This window comes from Pholis gunnellus, assembly GCF_910591455.1.
Source record: "Pholis gunnellus genome assembly, chromosome: 6".
Classification (NCBI taxonomy): Eukaryota; Metazoa; Chordata; class Actinopteri; order Perciformes; family Pholidae; genus Pholis; species Pholis gunnellus.
The window spans coordinates 15,708,066-15,734,065 of record NC_136532.1 but is presented as its reverse complement, the minus strand read 5'-3'; the positions used below and the strand labels follow the sequence as shown (position 1 = coordinate 15,734,065).

At 42.8% G+C, this 26,000-nt stretch overlaps 1 protein-coding gene across 7 annotated transcripts; it reads left to right on the top strand.

Moving 5' to 3' along the window:
* Window positions 1-4,839: 4,839 nt before the first annotated feature.
* aak1a (AP2 associated kinase 1a) lies at window positions 4,840-26,000 on the top strand (the record flags this gene model as incomplete). 7 transcript variants are annotated; one of them, XM_079162136.1, is made up of 19 exons in its annotated part: window positions 4,840-5,310; window positions 8,542-8,660; window positions 9,261-9,369; window positions 9,947-10,089; window positions 10,221-10,342; window positions 10,424-10,505; window positions 10,636-10,768; window positions 10,914-11,017; window positions 11,478-11,557; window positions 11,643-11,806; window positions 13,004-13,191; window positions 14,028-14,237; window positions 14,832-15,019; window positions 15,283-15,485; window positions 15,584-15,652; window positions 17,415-17,519; window positions 17,658-17,759; window positions 18,334-18,513; window positions 18,863-19,168. In XM_079162136.1, the coding sequence occupies exons 1-19, from the start codon at window positions 5,151-5,153 to the stop codon at window positions 18,976-18,978; spliced, it is 2,577 nt and encodes an 858-aa protein (XP_079018262.1). In that variant the 5' UTR covers window positions 4,840-5,150. The 7 variants fall into 7 exon arrangements, with proteins under 7 accessions (XP_079018262.1, XP_079018258.1, XP_079018264.1 ...); XM_079162132.1 differs by lacking the exons at window positions 18,334-18,513; window positions 18,863-19,168 and adding an exon at window positions 23,389-26,000; XM_079162138.1 differs by lacking the exons at window positions 18,334-18,513; window positions 18,863-19,168 and adding an exon at window positions 19,509-19,603.

Below are 26,000 nucleotides of genomic sequence, written 5' to 3'. Positions count from 1 at the left end.
AGTACTAGAGGAAGGTGAACCAGCTGGAGAAACAGATCCACCAGTGGGACACTGCAATTCTAGATCGCAGCAAGGACAGGGTCTCTCAGATGCTCACAGAGACCAAAAACAGCTGTTGAGCTACGAAGCTGAACTTCTCGAGAGCGAGAAAGCTCGTAAGGCAAAATACGCAGCTCTGGAGGACAAGTTCACAAAGGACCTGGACCAGAAAGAACAGACCTCGGAGTCCAGAATAAAAGCATCGCAGTCAAACCACAAAGCTCTGGATGAAGAGTTAAAGAAGCAGCTGGACAAGAACAAACAGTTGGAGGAGAGAAGAAGATCCTGTCTATCTGAAAATGAAGAAGACGAGTTGAGGCTTCTTTGGCAAGAAGATCGAGGACAGACGGACCGAGTTAGAGAAAATGAAAAACAAAATTGCACGAGAAGGAGATGAAAAAGAAAAAGAAGAAGGAGAAGACAGACAGGTTTTTCAGACAGATGTTCAAGAAGATGATGTGTGACGGCAACAAAAAGGTGGAGGAGGATGGTTCTTCAGCTCTTTCTCCCCCCTTCACCTCTTTACCCTCCCTCCATTCCCACCTCCCTCCTCCATCTCCCTCACCCCTTCCTTCTATCCACGATTCCTCCTTCACCAACTCCCTCCTCCATCAACCTCACCCCATCCCTCTATCCATCTTTCCTCCCTCGTCCCCAGACAGAATCTATGTATAAACACTTTTAATATGCAAAGTTTCTCTGAATAACTGCAGGTATAGTCGGGGCTTTAAGAATGTGGAAAAATCGTTGATGAGATTAAAAACACTGAAATAATACATCTACCTAAAACCATCCTTTTTCCAGGTCAACCCCCCTGGTAGGTTGTGCAGACCCCCCCTCTAGCTCCCCACTGCCAGTGCTTCACTTTTTGCCCAGTTAACCTTTTCAGCTGAATGTCGAAGTCTTTAACGATAGTCCCCAGTTTACTGACGTCCTGATAAAAGAAAACTTTTGTTAAAACCCTTCAAAACCAGACCTTCGATGTTTGCTCTGATTTTGCACACCATGGGTTCAATAGACAGCGCATACAGCATCCCTGAGAGAGAGCAGCCCTGTCTCACCACTCTATGTACTCTGAAGGGAGCACTATGACCTCCATTCATTTTCAGTACACTCTCAATGTCCTGGTATTAATCCTTAATCATAGCTATGAGACCTGGGCAGAGGCCAAAACTCTCCAGAGTCTTCCAGAGGTCAAAAGCCTTATCCCGAATTAAGAACAGATTGCCTATCCAACAATGAATTTGGTTGCAACATGGGTGGAAAATAGAAAGAGAATACGCTGGGGAAATGTTGTTAACTATTCACACTTATACAGATATATGGGGCCCCATGATGCTGGATTGAATATACCGAAATGGACCCTGCCATGAATATATGATATGAACTACAGATGCTGATATCGGTCTGATACTAACTCAAATAGCTGAATCAGGTGACAATTATTTTAATAAACAACAATTCAGCACATTTATATCTTTGTTTTAATTTGTGTCAATTATTTTTCAGCCTGATGTTGCCTTACACATAAAAGAATGATCCCTGTCACTTCCACACAGTGAGCCACAGACTTATTAATTAAACACTGGTATTGAATCGGTGCTCAGTATCGTCCGATACCGAAAGCCCAGGTATCGATATCGGGACAGAAAAAGTCAGATTGCTGCATCCTTAATATTCACCACGACCTGCACCAGGCTATGGTCTAAAATGAAGTGATCATCTTATTCCTCTCAAATTTACCTTTGCACTCTCATTGCGCTTTACTGCACAACGTCAGTATTTTTTAGGTAGCTAAATGTCTTTCAAAATGTGCCTGCTAAGCTTCCAGAGTCATGAATCTCTATATAACGTCAGAGTTTGGACTATACTTATGCAAATATTTACGCTCCTGACAAATGTGCGCAATAAGTAAGGCTTGAACCTCTCCATTGCAATATCTCAAGAAAGTCAGGAGTGCTTGATCAGGTATGATGATTGACTTTCCCTCACAGGGGGATGAGATCCAGATGTATAGTGTGTCTGCCACTGTAGTGAAAGAGGACACTCCAGCTCTGTCTCACACACTCCAAAATTCTAATATTCACCTACTCTAAAACAGCAGTGAATGACAAAATAATCCAGCAGAGGAAGAAATCTGATGAACCGTCTCTTTAGCAATCGGGTGTAATTTGTTTAAAAAAATATCTAATCAAAACTTGGAACCTGGTTGGAGTGTCTTTAATTATCGGCAGAAAGGACATATTTTTCTTTTGTTATGCAATTCTTCATGTATAAACAACATTACAAATGTTTGTATGTATTACCTGATCAACTGGTATTTACTAAAGTCACCATCCCAGAGTTATTACATCTTAACAGATTAGCTGCATCACCCAGTTGTGACAGACAATAGATATTGGACAATACACTGTGTGACCTTAACTTAAGAACAATGGAGATACAGTGAAAGGTCATTGTGAGCTGAAAATGGCCTATCTAGATGAGAACAACTACCTTGAATTGAGAAACGATAAAGGTCAGGCTGTCATTAATGGTAAGTAAGTACCCCAAACATTTTTTTTATGAAAATCTACAGTTGGGATGTTTTCTGCCCTATTCTTAAAGGGGTTAATCCAAACACCAAATTGTAATGATGTTTTGGTTCTCAGGGGACCACACAAAATGAGAACACAGTATGTTTACCTTTAGCTTTTGGGTCAGCAGAGATCTAGCTGATTGTAGATCACAGAGGAAAGAATGCATCAGAGCATTAACATTTATCACTATAGAACACTAACAACTCTGCAGCTCAAATAGCTTAATGGTTCAATTATTTTAGCGAAACGGTCACCACATTTTTAAAAGTGTGGCTACATTGACTCCAAGGCATTAGCTGTTCTAGAATGAATGTACTGTACTCTGAAAACACAAACAAAGACAAATACAACCTTTACTATTGGGATAAGGAATGAATAATGGTAGTATTGTTGTTTAATTAAGCTTTAGAATGTTGAAAGGTGGAAAGTAAAAAAATAAAACAGGGTCTAAAATCATTATATTTAGTGATGAAACAGTGACCCCTGCAGGAGATGTTCTCACACTGTCATATGGATACAGCTAACCACAGCGTCTCATCAATTAGGAAACTCACTCAGAAATTGTGTAAATTTGTAATTTAAACTATGAATGTAACAACAAATTCAAGACAGAGGTTGAATTTTTATTCTAACACAAAGTACTCAACCTTCGAGTTGGAACCAGGCTTGCATGACATCTGAAAATAAGTTGTATTCTGATTTTATTTGCTATAATTTTATTAAAAGATACTGGAAGACCAACAGAGTCGGTGGTGAAACAGGCCTGTAGAACTTGAAAAACTGGAGATACAGTACATGGAGATAAGTTTATGCACTACAGATGAGTTTTTGAATGTTGCTGGCCAGATTTTCATCTTTGACACTTCGATGTCTATAGTTGGTGCGAATATTCTTGACATCTCTGTTTACTTGAATTACTATAAATATTCAAGGGTGGCCGATATGGTTGACACAGCCTGTGCTGAGTTCTTGTGTAATAATGAGTCATTTTACTCATGGTGTTTATTGTGTGATAATGAAAATCAAAGCCAAATGGGATTCCTTTGACTAAAAACTCATGGCTCATTCAAATGGGGTTGCAAATAAACACTCCTAACAGACCGACTGATGCAAGATTGCAAATAATGATATCAGGTTTGACTTAATATAGGCAAGAAGGAAAGGATTTATTTAACCGTTTTCCTACCGTATGAGAGGAACGTAAAAGGAAAGAAACAGTCATTGAATCATCATCATTCATCCACCCATCTCCCTCTCAGATATATCCCTGTAAATAAGGTTCAGCATGACAAAGTTCTCCCATCGATAACCGTGGAGGGTCTCACCTTCTGTCTTCTGGTACTGCATGTAGTGTAATTTGTTGTACTTCGTTTGAGTTTTTGACACTTGACAATAGCATAGTATTATTTTCAATGCAGAGAACTGAGAAAATGTAAATGGCGGAGCTGCAAGTCCAAGCCTTCTGTGTTTTTCATTTCGTTAAGTGCATTTATGGTAATATTGAGCAGTTTAAATTATTACATTTGTAAACACTCAAATTTGAACCTAGGGGAGGCGTGTAAACATTTTTTAAAAATAAACATTCTTAGCTTTTAAGATATGAACATCAAAAGAGCTGCCTTGGGTGGTGCATATTTTTGCACTGCTAAAATATGCTTATTATTCCTGCGGCTCTCGTGGCAGCTTTGAGATAATAGCTGATCCGAGCAGCACTGAGCGAGTCAACTTGTTACTTTTAAAGAAGGAGGGCCCTTTTGTTTTGTTTTATATTGGGGACCAGAGCCAAGGGACTAGAGACTAGTGTCGACTAACAGGAAGTCGATGTTCATCTGACCAATCACATCAAGAGAGGTCCAGCAGCACGGAGTCCGCAGAGAGGACTCTCCCTATTAGCATACACTCTGTTTGTAGCTACGTTAGCTCATTAAGGTAGTAGACCAGCCTTCATACAGCCTGCTGGAACTGTGTCACTTTTACTACAATACAGACGAGTAAAGCAGCATGTGAACAAAGTAACATTTCGATTGAATGATATCGGTGGAGATGTGTAATAAGCTGCATTGGACACTAAGGAGCTACCTGGCTGCCAGCCTATCAACTGACAGCTGTCACCGCACCTAGCTGCTCAGCTAGCTAGCTAGGTGAGCTAACGGCTAACCAGTGTCGCTTCGGGCTCATTGCCTGGCTACATTAGCCAGTGCTGCTGTCGGTTCAGAGTGGATAGCGGCGACTTCCGCATGAACGTTACATCTTATTATTTTCTCTACAATATTGGACTCTTCCTGCTGTTCAAACCATGAGTTAGCCAAGTAGCGTCGGACCGCAGTGGGTGGAACATTTTGAGGTCCAGCTAGTTAGCTAGCAGTTAGCTTGACGCTAGCTGACTGCATTCATTCAATTATTTAAAAAGCTGCTAAAGCCTTAACACTAGCACCTCAACGACCGAACGGGGACTACTTGTATCCATTCACGAGTGTTATTACTTATACATTTTGGACTTTACCGTGCTTTGGATAACACCGGGGAGGGGAGATGAAGAAATTCTTTGATTCTCGTCGTGAGTTGGTGAGTTCTGGGCCTGGATCCGGAGCCGGCGGAGGAGGCGCTGGTTCCGGCGGCGGTGGCACCTTCATCGGACGGGTCTTCACCATCGGACGGTATCAAGTGACCATCGAGGAAACTGTCGCCGAAGGTGAACTATGTGGCTTTGTGTTGTGTGGATTACACACGTAAGACAAATACGTTTTTAAGATCCACAATCTGACCTGCACATCGTAGTGAGGATGGACTGTCTAGTAACATTAGATACATAATTGGCCCTGTTTTTATTGGTGTATGGCCTTGCGAGAGGGCCAACGTAGTACCCCCTTAATGCTGATGCTTATGCTACAAGGCTTTAACAGTTACTGTATCAACTGTCACCACCCAAGGCAGCTCTTTTGATGTTCATTTACTTGCCAAGCAGCTTTGCTCCAATCACTTGTCTTTGCTTATGTGGCCTGAGTTTATTTTCTAATTTGTAATATTTTAAAGCTGAAAGTTAAAACGTGTGAGAGGGTGTGTATACAATTCTCGGTTGTTCATATTGTCTTTTCTTTGCATGACTGCACTCTTTACCTGGAGGCTGGGAGGAACATTTCATAACTGGATTTTCTCCTGTGTTGTAAAGGACTGATGCCATGCTGAGTCATCTGTCTCGATATTTGCAGAGGGAGTGACAGATCACAAATGTGGATGTCAAAGGTTTAGAAGGAGGGAAAGGTTATCAGGATGAAACACATAAAACAAGACCTCCTGACTAGGTGGTACTTTCATAACACATTTCCTTGGGCCTGCACGTATCTATGTTCACACAATCTTGCAGGTTGCTCAGCTATAGGTGAATCTAAATCATCGAGTTAAAGGGTGAGTGAGACATGTTTTGTTAGCAACTGGTCTTAACCTGAACACCGTTAAACAGGCTCCTGGATGGGGCTAACAGGTTTCCCATGGTCATTTGTCTTTGCTATAACAGTCTGCCGCCATGCTCTGTTAGCTAAGAGCGCCTCTTATTAAATAATAGATGAAAGTAGACTGATTAATTCATCAGTACTATAGATGGGCCCCCATCTGTTTGACCACATCGTGGCTTTGTGAAGGGGTTAGACGGCTAACTGCAGTCCTGCGCTGCACTGAGGTGTCAGAGGAAACCTTTCTTGGAATTTGTTTATCCTGTGAGCTAGTTTTCTTATCAGCTCTGTAAAAAGCTTTGGCCTAATTGCAAACATTTATTTGAGAGAGAGAGAGAGAGAGAGAGAGAGAGAGAGAGAGAGAGAGAGAGAGGCACCATTCAGACTATTGTTAGGACTCATAAACAGTATATCGCATAGTCGGTCAAAGTTAATATTTTCCCCAGAATTATGACTCTTTCAGAAAATGTTAGGTGGAAGGTTTTTCCGCGTATCATATTTTTCTTGCTCTGGCAGTGGACCTGCTGCTTGCAATGTGACCCTCCCCCCCCCAGTGTCACTAGGCCTGTTTATTCAGATGGCTTTGGTTGTAGTCTGGGCTATTAGATGGCTGCTCCATTTGGAAAATGTGTTTTTTTTTCCTCTCTGTCGACTCCCTTTGTTGTCATTGTGGAACTTTGTTGCCTTTAGCTGAAACACTTTTCACAATATACAGACAAAAGCAGTCAGAGGGACACACTGGCTGTTGTAGCTTCAGGCTGAAAGGTTCGTTTGGGATCGTGTCATTGTTGCGGTTGATATTTTAGACGTTTGGGCTTCGGGCAGAAGTCTGATTTGACTCAACTAGTCTGTCATCTGAGGATTTTCAGAGACGCAGCTTTCTCATTCGTAAACCAAAAGCATCCAGTTTTCTGCTAATTTTGTCTCAAGCAGATGAGACTGCTGCTAGTGTTTCTTGTAGTTTCACCTAACCTTGCAGCGAGCATGTTTGTAAATCATAGTCATGAGGACATGTGTAGTAGTCTTAAATCTAGACGGTATGTAGATTCCACTACAAACTGACGACAAATTGGGACTGAACATTAGTTTGCTGTGTTTTTTTCGCTGCAGTGCCTAAAGGTGTATTTTTGGTATAATCCTGACGGTCCGTTACGCCAAGAGATGGTGGCTATCCTATTTGTAGCTGTACTTACAATCATTCGCTCACACTGCCTTCTTACATTGTAGACCGCTGCTAAACATGTTGCTTAAGAAGGCTGCTAATCCTTCTAACTTCTTACAGTCAGCCATCATAGATTAGACTGCGCAGGACAGCGAGGTTCAACTATCTGAACTCTGACACACGCACGCTTAAAGCCTTTGTTTCATGTGCTCATGAAGTGCGCTTCCTTCAGGATAGGTATTCAATTCGTTTGACACTGTCCTCCACACCGTAACCCATTTCTCAAGCACAGTGCTACTCTGTGTCTTAATAACACTAATTACTCAGCCTAGTGCTCCGACACTATCACTTCGGTTAGTGCAGCTCAGTGTCGCACACTTTTGCATTTCATTGTGAAATTTCCTGATGACATCAGTAAGAGTCTGTTATTATCATCCATGGTGACACAGCTCCACCCTGTCATGTTAGAGGGGGGGGGGTTTGTTGTACCGTTTGTACTTAATTAATTTCTTTGATGATACGGCTCACAGTAACGTTGTCACTCAAACGTCGCCCAGACCGGTCACATGGAGTTGCCCTTAGCTTAGTGATGCAAGCGGAATGAGTCAGCCCAGTGCACGCCATTAACACAAGCTGTGAACAGAAGAGCTGCAGTAACAGCAGCCTTTACAGGGAAAGCTGCTACATGCTGTCAACACAACATTTAGAGAGAGAGGCTAAATGCAAGCTGGAGCCAGTTTATATCTAGAAGTCAGTGAAGACAATAGACTATCCCACAGTCCACATTTCAATGCAGTGCAGGTCTATTTAGATAAAAACATGTGTATGTATAAATGCTATCATACTTTGACTTGACTCAGGTATATTTATTGAAATAAATGTTTTATTCATCTGTGTGGTTGCTGGTGGTTTGAGTTGCTGTAGATGGATACAGCAATCTCGTGGTTTTCCTCACACGTCACTATCACTGCAACCAAAGGTGGGGTGACACATTCTCTCCCTTCCTGTATTCTCAGAAAAGATACTTGCTGTCAGAGTCACTGACATACAACTTGTACAGGAGTATTTCTTGGGTACACTGGTGGAGAACTGACGGTGACTGTAGTGAAAAGTGAAATTAACCAGTTTTTAATATCACTCTATCTTTTATGTTGTTAAACCCACCATGTACGGCATTGCTGCCCCTACATTTAAAAAGCAATAGAACAAGATATCTTTTACTAATTCTGGATTACTGTTTGTTTAGATGGTATTGTACTTATGAAACATGTGTATGTTCATTCCTTTTCTCCTTCTCTCCAATCATTTGCAGGAGGTTTTGCCATAGTTTTTTTGGTACGGACTCATCAAGGCGTACGTTGTGCACTAAAAAGGATGTATGTCAACGATGAACATGATTTACAAGTCTGCCAACTTGAGATACAGATAATGGTAAGTTAAACAGTCCAGTAACTGACTGCTGAGGGTAGCAAGCACATTACACACTACATCTTCTTTTTGACACTTAACAGGAGACGGTCCTGTAAGAGCGGCTTGTGTTATCGGTTATTAACGTTACACACAAAGAAATACAGAGTTGACATTCAAATACTTATTTTGATTTTGATGGTCTGAATGTGACTAACCCTGAATACTTCAAGTTCTTTATCCTTGAAGGAAGACCACTAAATGTTTCTGAAAATACTTTTTGACCCTAGAATAGTGACCGTAACAGAGCGGAGCTCATGGGTTGGATTATAAGCAATGCAATCTAAGCTGCCTTGCTATTTCCTAAATGGAGTCCTTACTGTAAGTGCAACTCAGCAGTTCCTGCAGCCACACCCTGGGTGGCATGACTGCTGCTGGATGCTTATCATCATTACATCCAGACCTTTGGCAGAGAATCAACAGCTCTCTACTGTTAAAAATAGACTGAATAATTATGGCTGTATCTTGTCATTTACTAACCCAAATGTGTTAGGACTGTTAAATCTATAAACAATGTGACGCCGTTGTTTATCATTGTTGCTTTCTCTGTGTTTGTTTACACAGAGGGACCTAGTGGGCAACAAAAACATAGTTGGTTTCCTGGACTCCAGCATAACTGCAGTTGGAGCTGGCGATGTGTGGGAAGTCCTAATCTTGATGGATTTCTGTCGAGGTAAACAGGCCCACCTCCCATGTCTGGCTTTGTTGAGTTCAAAGCTCTGTTTGCCAGCATCCTGTTCTGTTCAAAGGCAAATATTCAACTAACAGTTGTCGTGGTCAATAGAACTTCTGTTTCAGTCAATACATCGCTGAGTGGTCGTGCTATTTATAGCAAGTTCAAATATTAACATCCCTGTGTGGTTGTTGAAGCCATCTTATGCCTCTAGTATGCTTTAAGATGGATACGATTCAAATACATGTTTTATGCACACGTTTTTTTTCCTTATTTTTAAATGATCAAGTTTGTTGAAATCAAAGCAGACGATGCAGTTGCACATTGTTGTCCACTCGCTGTCTCACAGCTTTCCTGTAACAGTGTGAAATGATTTGGCAGAATCATAAGCAGGCTTTATTAGATAAATATAAGCTTTAGCTTGTTTATTGTAGAAAGTGATGTGTTGAGAAAGAATTGTAAAGGAGTTAACTTTATTTTTATTATTTCTGTTGTTTATTAAAATTGTACGGTATACCGTTACCTTGGCATCAGCTGAAATTTATAGAGTCTTAGTTGACTTATTTGCTTCATGCAGGAGGGCAGGTGGTTAACCTAATGAACCAGCGGTTGCAGACCGGCTTCACTGAAGCCGAGGTGTTGCAGATCTTTTGTGACACGTGCGAGGCAGTCGCTCGTCTCCACCAGGGCAAGGCTCCAATCGTCCATCGAGATCTCAAGGCAAGTCTAATTATTTCCCAATATACTGCTCACTACATAAGGCTAGCTAATTGATAGCCACTCTAATTATTTGGAAGTGATTTATTGTGACATGTTGTTCTGACAGGTCTTCTCTTGTTTTTCTCATGTAGGTGGAAAATATTCTTCTACACGACCGGGGACACTACGTGCTCTGTGATTTTGGAAGTGCCACCAACCGCTTCCAAAACCCTCAGACAGAGGGGGTTGCAGTTGTGGAAGAGGAAATCAAAAAGTGAGTTTTCTGGGCCCTTTACACCTTCGATCCTTTCTCTTATTAAAATTCAGGAGCTCATCGTTCTGTTCTTAAAACCAGGTACACTACTCTGTCGTACCGCGCTCCAGAGATGGTCAACCTCTACGGTGGAACGATTATCACAACAAAGGCAGACATTTGGGTGAGAACGACCGTGTTCATTACCTTTTACGCCACATTATGATCACATCATTCACCATGATTGTGAAGAGCTAACATGCTAGAGACACAGACGCACATTTACATGAAAAGTGTTTCTCTCGTCTCAACAGGCCATGGGTTGTCTACTCTATAAGCTGTGCTACTTCACGCTTCCTTTTGGGGAGAGCCAAGTGGCTATCTGTGATGGAAGCTTCACCATCCCCGACAACTCCCGCTACTCCCCGGACATGCACTGTCTCATCAGTGAGTTACCGTGTTCCTCAGAATATACACACTGCCCTACTTACAGCATGTGCTTTACACATATGTGCAATTCCTGTGAGTTTGAATTTGCATTTTCATATGTTTGACTCAGAATAAACATCCTTTGTTTGTTGATTTTTCTTAGGGTACATGCTGGAACCTGATCCAGATAAGAGACCGGACATCTACCAAATATCCCACGTTGCCTTTAAACTGGCGCGACGAGAGTGTCCAGTCCCAAATGAACATGTAAGTCGCCAGATGACAAGAGGATTGGCAGGGATTTGAGATGAGACGATGCTGTAGTCTCATCTCCAATTCCCAATTTCCCAAATAATGTTTTTAGGTGTCTCACGTACAGTGGTTTCAGTGGTTTTCTAAGGACAGTAATCTAGGAGATAATGATATTGGAGGGAAGTGAACTTTATAGCTTTTTCCAGTTGGCTGCCCTCTATTCATCATTCTGCTTTCTAATGAATTAGCAAAGTAGCAATTGGTCTTCAGATCCAGCCAAATTCCTTACCTCACCCTTTAAGTATTATTAAAGTGGGCAATAATGCTGCATTCATGGAAACTGTAAATCAATACTAGAGTGTAGCTGTGAGACACAAAATGTTTTATTAATACCTCCCTGATGTGAGAAATTTGAGCTCTTTGGTTTGATTATCCTCGATCAAATATAAAAATGCAAATCCTCTTACTGTTGTAGAATTCACCTCTTCCTGCAAAACTTCCCGAGCCTATCAGAGCCAGTGAAGCAGTGGCCAAAAAGAGCCAAATCAAAGCCAGGTGAGTGAAACGCCAAACATTTGACTTTTCATCGTTGTAAGAAACTCCTACATTACTAGTCAACTCTCTCCTTTCCTTCCATCAGGCTCACAGACCCCGTTCCTGCCATGGAAACCTCAATTGCACCTCGCCAACGACCCAAAGCTGGCCAGGCTCACCCCCAGCCGATATCAGGCATTCTTCCCATCCAGCCAGCTCTCACCCCACGCAAGAGACCCAATGTGGCTGCTGGAGCACCGCAGGCAATAGGTATGAGAAGCTCTGTGAGGCCTCTGTGTGTCGGGGTTAAGAACATTCTATCTAGGTAATAGGGGCCTGCGTTTATGGAGACTGTTATCTTGTACACAAAGGGACATCTTGTACTGAACTCAGCTTAATGAACGGCTCAAGAATTTGACTCTAATGCCCATCAAGGGCTTGTATTCCCAGTGGTTCAAGTAGCCCATTCTTAAAAGGCTTTTAATTGTCTTTTTATGAGGCTTTTGACATTCACACTTTGACAAGGCTATCCATCTGTGGCCCACTTCCAGAATAGATGGTGGCGTGATGTCACATTAATTACAGTAGCACACTGTCATGTTTTTTAATATGCACTTCTAACTCACTCACCGGAATGGGTCTAAAAGGAGGTTGTGTTTGTGGTTTCAAATATATTATATGTTGTAATGGGGGAAAAAAACCCTCTTCATGCTAAATAAATGCTTAAATTGATACTTTAGAATAGAGTACTCCCTTTTTGTTGTCTTAAATTGAAAGTGGAGATTAGGCCCAAAATACCAGCTTGACTAAATATTATTAAATCCTATTGAAACTTCCATTTTTCTAATTGGAGGGTCCCTTTGACATTTAAAAAGACCTACAATCACATAAATACTTGTACACAGATACACAAACCCAAATCACCTTTCACTTTTACAACATGTCAGCGGTTTGTGCAATTGACCATTTAATCAATCAATTGATTGATAAAACCTATTTAGGAACAGCCTATGTTGAGCAAAATACTGCACAGACCAGAGCAGGTTGCTAAAATCACACATAAGAAGACTTAAGAAGAAACACAAACATCAATGCACACAGCTCAGAGGCACAAATAGACCGATAAGCACAAGTAATAAAGAGGGAAAAGGTGTGTTTTGAGCCTGGATTTCAAAGGAGGGGGCAGATCTGATGGGGGAGGGAGATGCCGTTCCTCAGTCTAGGGGTTGCAACAGCAAATGTCAGCTGACCTGAGGGACCTGGAGGAATAATAAGGGGTTAGAAGGTCTGCGATAAAGGAGTGGGGCAGCCCTTTTAGGGCTTTAATTGGATGAAAACAATAATCTTTGCACAGATTCTATAGGTTGACCAGAAATGTGGGATTGTGTGCATTTTAAAAAGATACTCTTGATGTGATAAACGATAGGCCTATGTTCACCTCATTCTTCGTCTGTTTCCCCTTTCCAGGTGTTGGCATCAATGTCCCAGCTGCAGCTGCTGCCCAAGCCGCTCAACAGGCTCCTGCTGCACAGGCTGCACCGCAACCAGCTCAGACAGCCAGCATGCAGCCACAGGCTACACCGCAGCATCAGCAGCTCCTCATGAAGCAGCAGCAGCAGGCCTCAGCCTTCTTAAGCCCACAGAACAACCAGCAGGTAGGCATCCTGGCAGAGCGGGAATGGAAATACTTCTTTGTGTTTGAATCTCACACAGCGATACTGAGGGAAAGTGTGTGACAATGACAAAGAAATTCAAATTTTCAAACCAAAAGAAGAGTATAAGAGGTTTTTGAGATGCACATTATTTACAGGTAGAGTACATGAGTCCTTCCTGGCCTGTGTGTTGACGTGTGTATGGGACCATTTGCAAAACAGAGGGTTCTTGGCTCGGCTGTGATTGACCACAATAGAGACACAGTTTTGATTATCAGTTTGTTCCGCTCCTCATGCTTCACTTCACACTATCAATGCAATAACACACAATGCGATACCAGGCACAAATTGCTGTATTGAGCTAGTAATGAACCATTATCTTAAACATACAAACACAGTTCTGAGGGCCTGCACGTTTGCACGACCATGGTATCTGTAATATTCAGCTACTATCATTTATTTTTAATGTTTTCATTCAAGTATCCATGAATGGACAGTGTGTGACACCTTGCTGATTTCTGCCTGAGCCGTCCTGCAACTTGTTTATTATGTCTTCTATTAAAAGTTGTCAGTATCGTTAAAATATTACATGCATACAATACTATTCATCCCTGGTGTATTTTGCAGACAGAATCTATGCTTTTAGGGATACAAATATGATTTATTAAAGTTAGAAACCTAAATGTTGTGAATGTTGCATCTTAGTTGTGTACTGTCTGAAAAGTAGATAACAAATCCTCAAAAGTATGTTTTTAAAAGGCTTCTGCACTCTTCAACGAGCAGTAAGTCATGACAAACCGGGCCTTCCTCATTCTTGGCTGTGTGGTATTCTTATGTAGCATCAACTGGTACAGAGCCTCCTCCAGCAGCAGCAACTACAAAAAGCATCTCAGGCGTGTACCGTGCTGCAGTCCAAACATAAACCTGTTCCTCCAGTTATTGCCCCGCAACACCAGCAGCATGTAGCCCCCGTCCACGAGACGGCAGCTTCTCATCTGACCCCCATCCCCGAGTCTGCAGTCGGCCCTGCAGCTGACCCGGAGGCTGTGGTAACATCCTACTCCCGTTTCCGTCTGCCGCTCTTTTGGGGTCTGGGAGTTGATTACCAGCTCGTTTCTAATCAATCACATCCAAATTCATACTTTTCCTCTTCCGGGGCAGATGGAAGGCAAGAATGGTCTCACAGAATAAATTCAATGTGACCGTGTGAATGCCATGTAGATAGAAATGCTTCCTCTAATGCCATCTTAGACTGACGTCATTGCTGCAGTTAGATACAGTATAAGTCACGTGATAACCAAATCATTTAGTGTTGCTTTCCGAACTGCTTCTTATAACTATCATAATGTCTTTTTCATGTGTTGATGACCCGACTCTATGTTCTACTGTTAACTCTAGTCATCCAGTGTTTCTGTTTCTGTACAATCTCTCTACTTGGAACACTTTCCCTTTTTCCGTAACAGATTTTCTCTCTTTGTTGTAGTTCTCGAGGAATTTATAATCCATCCTTTTTTTCCAGATTTTCATTTCTAGTGCATCTTGCTTGCTTTGGTGTATGTTTGTGGAACTGAAATTTTATGTTGGCATCAAGCACATTTTCATCTCATATTTCCTCTTCTGTATCTTTTTTCTTTTCCTCGTAGACGGCTGGTCGAGTGATTAACAGAGTCGGCTCATTGACACCCCCCTCGTCGCCAAAGGTGGCCCCTAAAAGCGGTCACCGGCGCATACTGAGCGATGTCACTCACAGTGCCGTGTTCGGGGTCCCAGTCAGCAAGTCCACCCAGCTTCTCCAGGCAGCCGCAGCTGAGGCGAGCCTCAACAAGTCCAAGTGAGCAGAATTAACTCCCTTCAGTGAGCATGAACTGTCCTCTCGTGGCACTGAGTGAGCTGAGAAGGGCAATAGACGGTCCATTCATATGACAGAACCCCGAAGGAGGATAAACGAGCCTTTTACAGCCCAGAGAATCCAGCTTTAAATAACTCGACTCACTCCGTCTTATTTGCATACATCAGTAGGCCAGTGTCCACAGACCTAACACACCCACGGTCACATTTCACTGAGCACTCCTAACCGTGTTTATGTTTACGCAGATCAGCCAGCACTACTCCATCTGGCTCCCCCTGCTCGTCCCAGCAGACTGTGTATCACCCAGGTGATGTTGACGCCCTATCAGCTCTTGCTGCACCCAACAATCCAAACACTCAGCCAAGCTGGAACCCCTTTGGGGATGATAACTTCTCCAAACTGACCGCAGAGGAGCTCCTTAACAAAGACTTTGCAAAGCTAGCTGAGAGTAAGTGCAACTTCATCGCTTCGTACTCGAACACCTGCAGCATTGGTAGATAGTTGTGTGATCTCAAATGAACAACTTTGCTGTTTGCTTGTGCACAGATGCTGCACCAGGAGAGAAGGTCACGGGTTCCACTGAAAATCTCATTCCAGGACTCATTGCTTTTCCAGGTAAGTCTTTGCCCAATTCTTATCACAATGCTGTCCCATAGCTTTGCATACTACATCTCCCAGGAGTCGTGCAACATTGTTATATTGGTAGAGGTGGAATTCAACCATTTTACTGGATTGTGACCTCTTTATGTGTCGCTGTCTTGGTCTAGAGTTGTCATGTCTTGTCTATCCTCTAGTCCAACCCCGTCTCTTCTCTGTTGTACATGCTCTCAAATTCCCTTCATTTGTTCTTCTCCATCTTTATTCACTATGTATAACGTTAAGCTGAAAGACCTGCAGACACCATCAGTGCAGGTTCAGCGTTGTTGACTGTCCCGGACCCTCTTAATACCCTCTCCCTCTCTGACACCACAGGTAACTTTGACACAGAACGAGCCGTGCCGTTTGACTTCCTCAGGCCTTAGACTCTTCAACAAATATATTATCAGAGTTCATGAGTCACCGTTTTATTCACGGAAGTAGTTTCCTGGATATCGCACTTCCCCGAGGTTAGTTTACGAGTGCTGGTTGTGTGGTCTGGATTTGTACACGGTCCTATCGTGTTGACCTAGCAGGCAGCCTCACAGTGGCTCCTTGTCAGCCTCCATGAATAGAGACCAGGGCTACAGCTCGATCTGTGCTTTCGACGTTGCCTGGTAACGCGAAGGACAAATTCTCCTTTGTTAATTGGATTGCCTTACTGCTGGAGGAGCCAGCTTACTATCGCCTCTAAGGACTAGAGAAAGTTAAGCTTGCTGTCTTGTTAAAATGATGACCCAGCCCTTTATGTTCCCCTCGGTTTAGCCTTTAACCGTTGTAGAGGTGCCTACTTCTGAGATGTGTAACCTCATTTTGTGTAGCTGCTGTTTAGTGCCAGAACTGAGAGGATAAAAATGTTGAGGCTATTACATAATCAGGGTGGGGTTAATCTTCTCTAAGCAGCCTGAGCTGGATGCATACAAGCAAACACAGTCTGACTTTTGCTGATGGAACAGAGAGTCGTCTCTGAGCAGCATTTCTAACATTACATATGTTTACCATTGACTTCACTGACTTTAACTGGAATATGTTAGGGTTTGTAAAATGCCTTTCATCAGTGTTGGCCTCTTTCCAATAGTGAAGGGGCCAAACGGTCACATCTGCTGTGCCATTTTCTGAGCCAACACATTCCTTGACCCCCCCCACACCCCATTTTGCCCCATAGCAGCTTCCTGTAAGTACGAGCTGCAGTGAAATGTCAGTAATTAGTAATTTCATGCATGGACTGCATTTCAGCTTAATTGAGTCAGTGATTGTTTATATTAATACTATAAATATATGAATGAGTTGTGAGGGTTGGCATGTGGACAGTGACATTTTGGCACCATAATTCTAACTGAAGGTAAAGTTTTGTCCTTTGCATGGGATTACACTCAACTTTGAGTTAATGACTGTGGTGGGCAGAACTAAATACACTAACAAATCATTGGTCTTTGGTTTCATGCAAGCAACCTGATTACAAGTCATGTAAAATTACCTGAAAATGTTAACATGATGGTCTTCATGCGGTCATCATCCCGATCCCTTTATATTTTTCTTCCCTCCTGAACATATTTTGTCCCTAACAATGTACACCATGTAACCAATTATTATTTGTAAACTGTAAACATCTTCATTGATGCTTGTTAATATAATATTCTCCCACGGTTTCACATCTCTTAAGTTTATTTGCCACTTGTTGCCATTGTCTCTCTCTTGCCACCTGTCCATGACCTCTTTGTCTTTTCTCTCCGGCTCACAGAGAAGCTGATTGAGGGACTGAAGTCCCCTGAACCTTCTCTGCTGCTCCCCGACCTCTTAACCCCGGCCAACCCTTTCAGTAGTGCTGCAGAGAGCTCCGCCAATGGTACGAGCTCCGTTATTGTCCCCTGCCTTGCTCTAAAATCGTCTTCCTTGCCTTCCCTACTAAGGCAATCTTGTTTTCGTTTACATTACTTGCCCTGTCTTTAAACCACTGTCTTTTCCACTTGCTGTCTCCATGTAGTGAAGGCAGAGATGTGTGTGGATTCACTGATTCCTGGTCTGGAAGCCCCCCAGGCCCAGCGACTCTTAGGCCAGCCAGAGCTCATCCCTCCCAGCATGCCAGGTTAGCGTCCTGAACCACAGAATAGCAAATCTTCACATCGTTCTCTGCAGCATTTACACCAAGGATTCATTGTTCCAGTCGTGGTCATGATCCCCTTTGTTCCTTGTTGTTGTATCATCTCAACTGCAAACTCATTTATCATTGAGGAGCACCGTTGTGCCAGATCACACTGTCCTGACAAAAACAAATCAGTTTGGCCTGTCGCTCTTTTAAGATAGCAGCTCACTTCAGTGACTGGAACAATTGCTTCATTGAGGTTTTTTAGGGTGTTAAGCGATCTATTCAATGAGAAAATGGAACAGATTTTTCTTTATCAAAGCTAATCTTACTCCTAAAACCTACTCAGTCTTCTGCAATGATTGATATTAGCCGTGGCAAGCATGTCGGTTTTGGGTTCGTAGCTACTGCTGAGTGTTGCTCCTGCTCCAGACTTTGCAGTTTATTTTTTATGGGATTATTATGCTTTCAGAGATTAGACGGTGCCTTACTAACAAAATGCATTTCCCTCTGCACCAACGATCTTGTTTTTACTCTGACCCTTTGCTCCGTTTGGCTTTGCTTCATCCTGTCTCAGACTCTCTCACTGGGGAGGACTCTCTGCTGGGTTGTGATCTTCTATCTCATACTTGTCCTCATGGAAACCAGTCTGTTTCTGCTCTCCCTCCTTCCTCCTCCTCCTCCTCCTCCGCTGCTCATCCTGGCTCCGGCTCTGGATCCTGTCTGGAGGAGCTGCTGCCTGGTCAGACAGCTTCTGGTAAGACCTCTTTGCAGCACCCCTCAGCCAGCCTTAATGTCTGCTGGGCTCTCTGGCCCGTGAAACCAATCACAGACTTCAGATCCTTCCAACAACAGGAGGACCTGTTCAAGTGTGATATGGAAATTGAATTAGGCACATTAAGTGACAGCTTCACAGACCCCTTGACTCATTTGTAGACGAGCCAAAAGCCACTTGAAATGCACGGCTTTTAAATACGGTGACTGCCCTGGCTCCATCTATTTTTAATCTACTTGCATCCTACTTTCTTTTTGCTCTTTCCTTTGGCTGAGTTAACTTATTTCCCCCCCCCTCCATCATTCCTTCACTTCCTCTACCTTCACCGCAGACTCTGCTTTCCTCATGTCGTGCGGGGAGAAGGGCAATGAAGACGAGTTTGACCCTATTCCTGTGCTCATCTCCAAAAACTCAAATCAAGGTAAGGTTAACAGAATCCCGAGATGAGCACTCACAACTGCGGAAGCCCGGGCTATGAGCCAAAAAAGATGAATGCCTTAGACCCTAGTTCAGTTCCATAGCTCCTTCCTGTGACTGCTGATGCGAAGTCTTGTATGGGTGTGCTTGTCACATTAAGGCTTTTTTATCCCATCAAGCTCTCACATTAGTCGTCTTCCTCTCTTTTGTTTCTAATGTTATACTGCCAGTGATTCTCTGCCTTGCAGGTGTTTGGCTCTTTGTAGTTTATCCTGAAAGCCTCCTCATGTTAGAATGCCATTCCCTTACTCTCCCCCTTTAATGATGCAGCTGTATGAAGATTACCCCCAGCTCACTCTCTGCCTGTTTCTCTTTCTGCCCCCGTTCATGCATCTCTCTGCTCTGCCATTATTTTCCCTTCATCAACTCCTCGCTCTTGATTTCTCCATACAATCTCTGTTAATATTACTTATTCTTTTGCTTGTTTTTCACAATCTCCCTCGGCTCTCCTTCCATGTCCATCTCTGTCTCTGTCTCTCTCTCTTTCTGGCACGTTTCAGGTGGTCACTCGCGCAGCAACAGTGGCAGTTCAGAGTCCAGCATCCCCAACTTGGCCCGATCCCTTCTGCTGGTGGATCAGCTCATCGACCTCTAGAGGGGGTGGGGATGAAGGGGCAGTGTGCAATCCTAACAAAGGGATGAGGGGAGGGCGGGGGATAGAGTTGGGGAAGCCGAGGCACTTAATGTAGCACCTTATGATTTAAAAACAGAGGAGTCAGCATAGATTGGTTCAGTGGAACCTCTCTTTTTATGTGCCTCCTTGGCCTCAACTCCATCTCTAGTTGCCTGATAAGCTGGCTTCACTTATCTCTGCTGGCCGTTGACATTCCCACACTGGTAAACAAAAGTCTTTTCATTAATGCCTGATCATATCGACCGCTTCTGTCTTCCTCGCGCTTTCCTCATACTCGCATTAATATCCCCCATTGAGCGCACTGTGCCGTGGTGATCGACTTTCATCACGTGCTCACGCTAAACCGCTTGATCACAGCCGCATCGTGTTCACGTTGTGTACTTGTTCGGGGTTGAAGCTTTATTTAAACAAGCCACCTTCAGGCATGCTCATCTGTGTCAGGGGTCTGACTGAAGAGGGAGGAGTCAGGAATGCTGTAGAGCTCCAGGATCATGTGATGCATTGAACTAAATTTATCAAAGACGCACCCAGAATGAACTACTGAGAGCTATATTTGCATTGATGGAACCAGTTTGTAAACAAGTGAAGACAAAAATGTCAGCTTTGGGCCGTCTTTACAGATTTCTCTGTTGTGATTTGCTGTTGAAGGAGACTCCTTTCAAACTGTCTGCACCATCTCAGCAATTCTGTGCTAAAATTCCAATATCGATCAGTAATCAACAACTATGTATCCAAGCTAACAATGTATTCACAACTGCAGCTTCAGCATAACTGTAAGTTGCCACTTCTTTCTGGCTGATTAATCGCAAGCAATCGCAGGATGCTTTTTTTTAGTTGGCAACACAACACTTCTTAAAACCAGTTTGTGTGCATTTTACATTTGTCAAGATAAGCACAGCAGAAACAAAAGGGAATCAAATGATTTGACCTGCAGCAATGCCAAAGCTAAAGGAAAGATTTTGTCATGTGTCAGTCTGCTCTCGGGGTCGGTGAGGATGAGCAGGTTGTTGAGCAGCATAGACGGCGAGGTGCAATGTAGATTTCATTGAGTTATTTGTGTCGGTACTGTGCTAACAAATAAGCTTCATATGAAGATCTCCCTCTCCACCTGACATCCTCTCTATCTCGTCTATCCACTCTATTCCCGCCACATGCGTTGAGTTCATTTGGCCAATGTGTCATTCATTTCAGCCAGAAGAGAAATTCAGAAACAAAATCCTTTTATGTACATAAAATCACTGTTCATTTTTGCTCTTGTCAGCACTGGTAAAAGTAGATTTTTTTTTTTTTTTTTTTTTTTTGTAGTGTGTAATATTTGAAGGCATTTCATCTATCATGGTATGAATAAATGTGGCTATTATTTATGGCGCTTTAGAATGAATGTATGATCTGAGTACCATTATGAAATATGTACAATTTACAAGGATATATAGATAAAAACAATATTTGTATATGAAGCTGTATTTAAGAGTGCAAAGATGTTGACCCTCTGTGTTTTCTCTCCATTCATGTCAAGCAGTCAGCTCGTGCTTTTGTTTTAGAAGTCATCGGTACAGATGTGCTCATGTAATCTTAATACCTCTCCACAGCAGTCCTGTACATAATACTGGTACTCGTAAGTTACTGTATATTACTGGGAGAGACTTTATCTAACGGACAGCAACACAGAGCTAATGACGGCGCTAACGTCCTGATATCTCTGTAGCGCCTCTGATAACCGTTCTGTTATTTGGCTGATGAGCGTAAGAAAGACGTGTGTGACTTGGCAAACAGCTGTACAAGTTGTTTGACATCTGATCACAATCATTACAACTGACTTTGCAAGTAATATCTTTCATGTTGGCTTTTCTCCAGCCAAGGAAGGTCCATTGCGTAGTCTTAAGTCTCTTTTTAAGGCCCATATCACCTTTTAGATATGTACATTTCTCCCGGTATGCCATCGCTGGAGGTTTGGGTCCTAAATAGCTTTCTCCTCCTCCTGCCCCAGTATTACATATTGTAAAAGTTAGTCGTAGACATCAACAATACTGTTAGAATTGGCATGGGTAAATATAAATACAACTATGATTTTTGTCTTTGTATTTCAGTTAAGTCGTTTGCATTTTTGTGGCTAATCTATGCAATCCTACAATACCGCTTCATGTTCTTATCAGACACCACAGTGCTGTACCCTGTAGAGTTCTCGCCTTCGCCGTAGAGTTTGACTTGTGTTGCTGTGTGAAAACCGATGTACTTGTTGTGCTGGTTGGGTTGATTATGGTGCCAGGTATAGAAATTACTTTGATTATATCAAAAATGTTTGACATGATTTGGCAGATGTCCATATGTCAGAGCGGGACCGTTGTGGAGTGTGGACTTCTATTTTTATGAATTAAGGTTCAGAATGAGAAACGATGAATAAAACCCATTATTGTGAATGTAAAGTAAGTGTCACATTATTTTTATTTTTACTCTGAATAGCAAAGTAGCACGCTGCCGTTATTGACAGTCTGAGGATTGATTCTTCCATTTTTGTTTTAATTAGCAGAAACGTTGTTTTTTTTTCCTTCTGGGAAGCAAATTAGATTGTAGATACTCTGATCTAACTTGATGGTACCCACTAAGGCCTTTTCAGATTTCAGGATGCAACCATCGTTTGCACCTCTTAGTGAAAGCATCATCAGACACTCTGAGATTTAAAGGACTATTCCAGTGTTTTGTAGGCTTTGTGTCCTATTCCTCTTCCATGGCACCCCGTCATATCTTAGTTGTTCTAACCCTGTATTTTAAAATCACATCACCGTTAACTGCTGTTGTGAATCCAGGCCAGAAACTTTGATAAAGGGCTCAGGGTTCCTGGTATGTGTTCCTCCTTTTGTTAGATGTTACCATAGATGGACTGCAGGGCCTTGATGGCTGTTATTCCACGATGCTATTCAACGATTAGCAGTCTCACTGTTAGTTGTTGTTTTGAGTCGTCAGCTCTGACCAGCGATCTGTAGATAACTTTTCAGTCTGATTTACTCCGATTCAAATCATGTCGACAAAGTGTACAACATGTGAAATGGGCCGTGGACAGTTTTAAAATAAACAACAGACGAGTGATGAAGGAAATTACCCAAGACCTGAAACAAATCAAAAACTCTCTTTTAATGGCTGCAACTAACATCTGCCCAAGAGCTGCCAGTTAACGGCTGCTGTCGACACTGCTGAGGTAAGACTGTCTCTGCTCATCTGTGCAAACCTGTCTGTCCCTAATTACCTCTACTGATGCTGTGAACACTCTGTGTCCTTGTTTCCACAGACCTATTGACTCCCTCTGAGCTCCCTCTACCTCAACACAATCAATTCTAACTAAAAGCCAAACCGCTGCTTCCCCTAACACGAGGCACTGTTTTTGAAGGTTGAGGCTACTGCAGCTGTGCTGAAACTAATTTGTGGAAACAAGGTTATTTGATGTTGTAATGGTAGCGCTGGCCGGTCTTGTCTGTCGGATGTGACTTGTTAAGAGTAGAATGTGTCTGTATTTGTCGTAGTCTTGTGCTGGTTTCTCACTGTTGGGTCGTTATTATTGATTCTTCAGTGGTTACAGGTGATCCATCGGTCGTATAGTATGTTGTTTGTGACTGAGGTTTGATAGTGTGGTAGATTGAGCAGCTGGACCTCAGGTGGTAAAGTTTGTTGCTACTGACAATATTTATACTTTACAATGGGTTTTTTTTGTTCACCTCTGATATGTTTTTCTCTATCTCTGCTCTCTAATTCAGATGTTCAAGGGCAGAGTAATGGCTACTCTGTGCTTGGAGAGGGACAGGAGACCGAACCTCCAGAGGGAGATTCTCAAGCAAACGAGGGATGTGTGCACTCCAGTGATGAGGAGGAAGAAGAGGAGGAGGAGGAGGGGGAAGAAGAAGAAGAAGCCCATAGAGAAGAGCAGCAGGATGAGGGAGCCATTGAGAGTCATGCAGCAGCACATGACTGCAGCGGCTCCAGACCGCTGCTGCTGGACTCTGAGGATGAAGAAGAGCAAGGAGCGGACTCGTCACCGCACTCCGGCGCAGGACCAACACAACCATCGACTACCTTCCACCAACCTACTCCAAGCACCGTGGCTCACAATCACTCCCAACATGTACACGAGCCAGCCAAAGGGGCGGATGTCGCCGCAGATGTTTTCTCAAAAGCCCCCTTTCGGAGTGCGCAAGAAGAAGCAGCCGATGTGTTCGCCAACGCTCCGTTCCCACGCGCCCCCCTCGCAGCGCTGCAGCCGTTTGATGTTTTCTCTCAGGCTCCCTTCGGGAAAAGAAAAGAGGCTCTAGGAGCTCAGCACTCCTATCCTCATGCCGCTGGATCCCCTGATCAAGGTGTGCTGGGAGAAGTTGCCCAACAACCTTTCCGCCCACAGGCTCTGGCCAAATATTCCCGACACTTCGAGGGACCTGTGGCCGAGCAGCCCGTAGCCGCGCACGGAGTAGTGTCTAACGTGAGCAAGCAAGCTGCTGTGTCATCCGTCCCCGTGAGACCGCTTCACTCATGGACCTCAGAAGTGAGCGCCGTAGACCCCTTCGTCTCTGCACCCTTTCACCTCAAGGCACCACAAGAAAAGCCCTGAACGCACACTCAGCGGTGCACACTCAGCGGTCAGGGCAGTGGGTCATCGGCACTCGTCACTGAATTATGCAAACTACAACAGGCGCACTGCATGCTGTCACCAGCGCTGCAGCTGGACTGCAGGCCTGCATGGATCTCATTCATGGCTCCAGTTAGTGATAGTGCGAGGTCATCTTTACACTTGAATGCTAAAATGCTCTGAGTACAAAAAAATACAAAAACTGACATCATTCCCTAAATCCTAGTTTCTTTTTATTTTTCCTGTCGCATCCTTTTACCCTTTGCATTGTCCTTAATCCTTTTGGTACGTACATCTACACAAAGACAACATGGTGGTCAAGCATTTGATTGTTTTATTGCCTACCTCAGCTACTTTTCGTGTCAGCTCTAAAACACCACACATTGAGGGAGTTTGATTTCCTGTTTATTTGAGCTTTACTGTGAACCGATGAGCTGATGACGCTGCATTCCTCCATTGTGTTAGTTCTCAGAATTGTGTAATTCAGCTTCAATCACAAGATCATAACTTCACAGAAGCTTTTGAGGAGGTAAAGACTCTGTCAAGATGTTTCAGAGGAATTTATTTGTAATCACATCAAGCCAGACATTTGCAAACAACCTTACAATCATGCCTTTCAAAGTCAATAGTTTTGGGCCCTTGGTCTCTAAGCTTGACAGATGCTGAATACTGATGCATAGACATTTTTAAGGATATTTGTTGATATGACATGTATTGTGTTTGTGGTCCATGTCCTGTCTGATGAAAATGGAATATCAGTGTTCATTCAATGTAACGTACGAACTGTTTAAATGTTAGGCATAGAAAATACATTATAGTAGTTATTATCTTAGATAAACGTGGAACACTCGCTTTTCTTTGCCTCTACTTACTTTACAAGATATCTCTGAAGCCTTACACTTTTACAGTTCGCCCCTCCGACCACATCAGAATAATTCACCTTTGCCTTTTGTGCCCTCCTTCAAAAATGCTGCATTTACTTCATTTGATTGCACACACACACACACGCGCACATACACACACATTCAGCACCAAATACTCGTGTACAACTTCTTTTTGCTGTATGCTAATGCACCAAGACTTTCATTCAACCCTAATGCATCTCTATAATAAGTCTCTGTAAACTCCAAGTGTGTACTAACTCTAACGTTTAGGAACAACTCGAGTGAAAACTTTTAACAACTTAAAACGGATGCTTTCCTGCAGTCACACACACACATCTACAGCACTTATGCATCGCAGTTCTAGTCAGGGATTGTAATAGTAGTATCTTGAATGGTGACTGATTGATGACATTCCTTCTGAATTTAATTCCATCGCCATTTGAGAATATGTTGTCTTTGTGCTCTGTCTCTTTGGTTCCCATCATGGCACTTTTTAAGAGAGGGGATCCAACCTGTTTCAGCCCAAAGTTTAATTCATGTATTCATCTGTTGCAATTTAAAATCCTCTGCTTTCTTTTCAAAATGTACAATCTTTTTTATAAACTGGTCACTTTTCTCACCCAACTTGTATACATGAAGGTTGCACATAGTCGCTGACACAGAGTCGGGGATCCCTAAGAATGTGTTTTGGATTGTAACGGCTGTATAATGTATTTCAATCAGTGTTGTGTCGGAAATCTTTGGACGATTCAACAACTGATGATACTGTTGGACAAAAAAAGCACTCAAAATACTTGTTATGCTGCACAGCCTGCCTTTGAAAACTATGTTGTAAGTCATAAAAAAAACTATTAAATGAATGTAA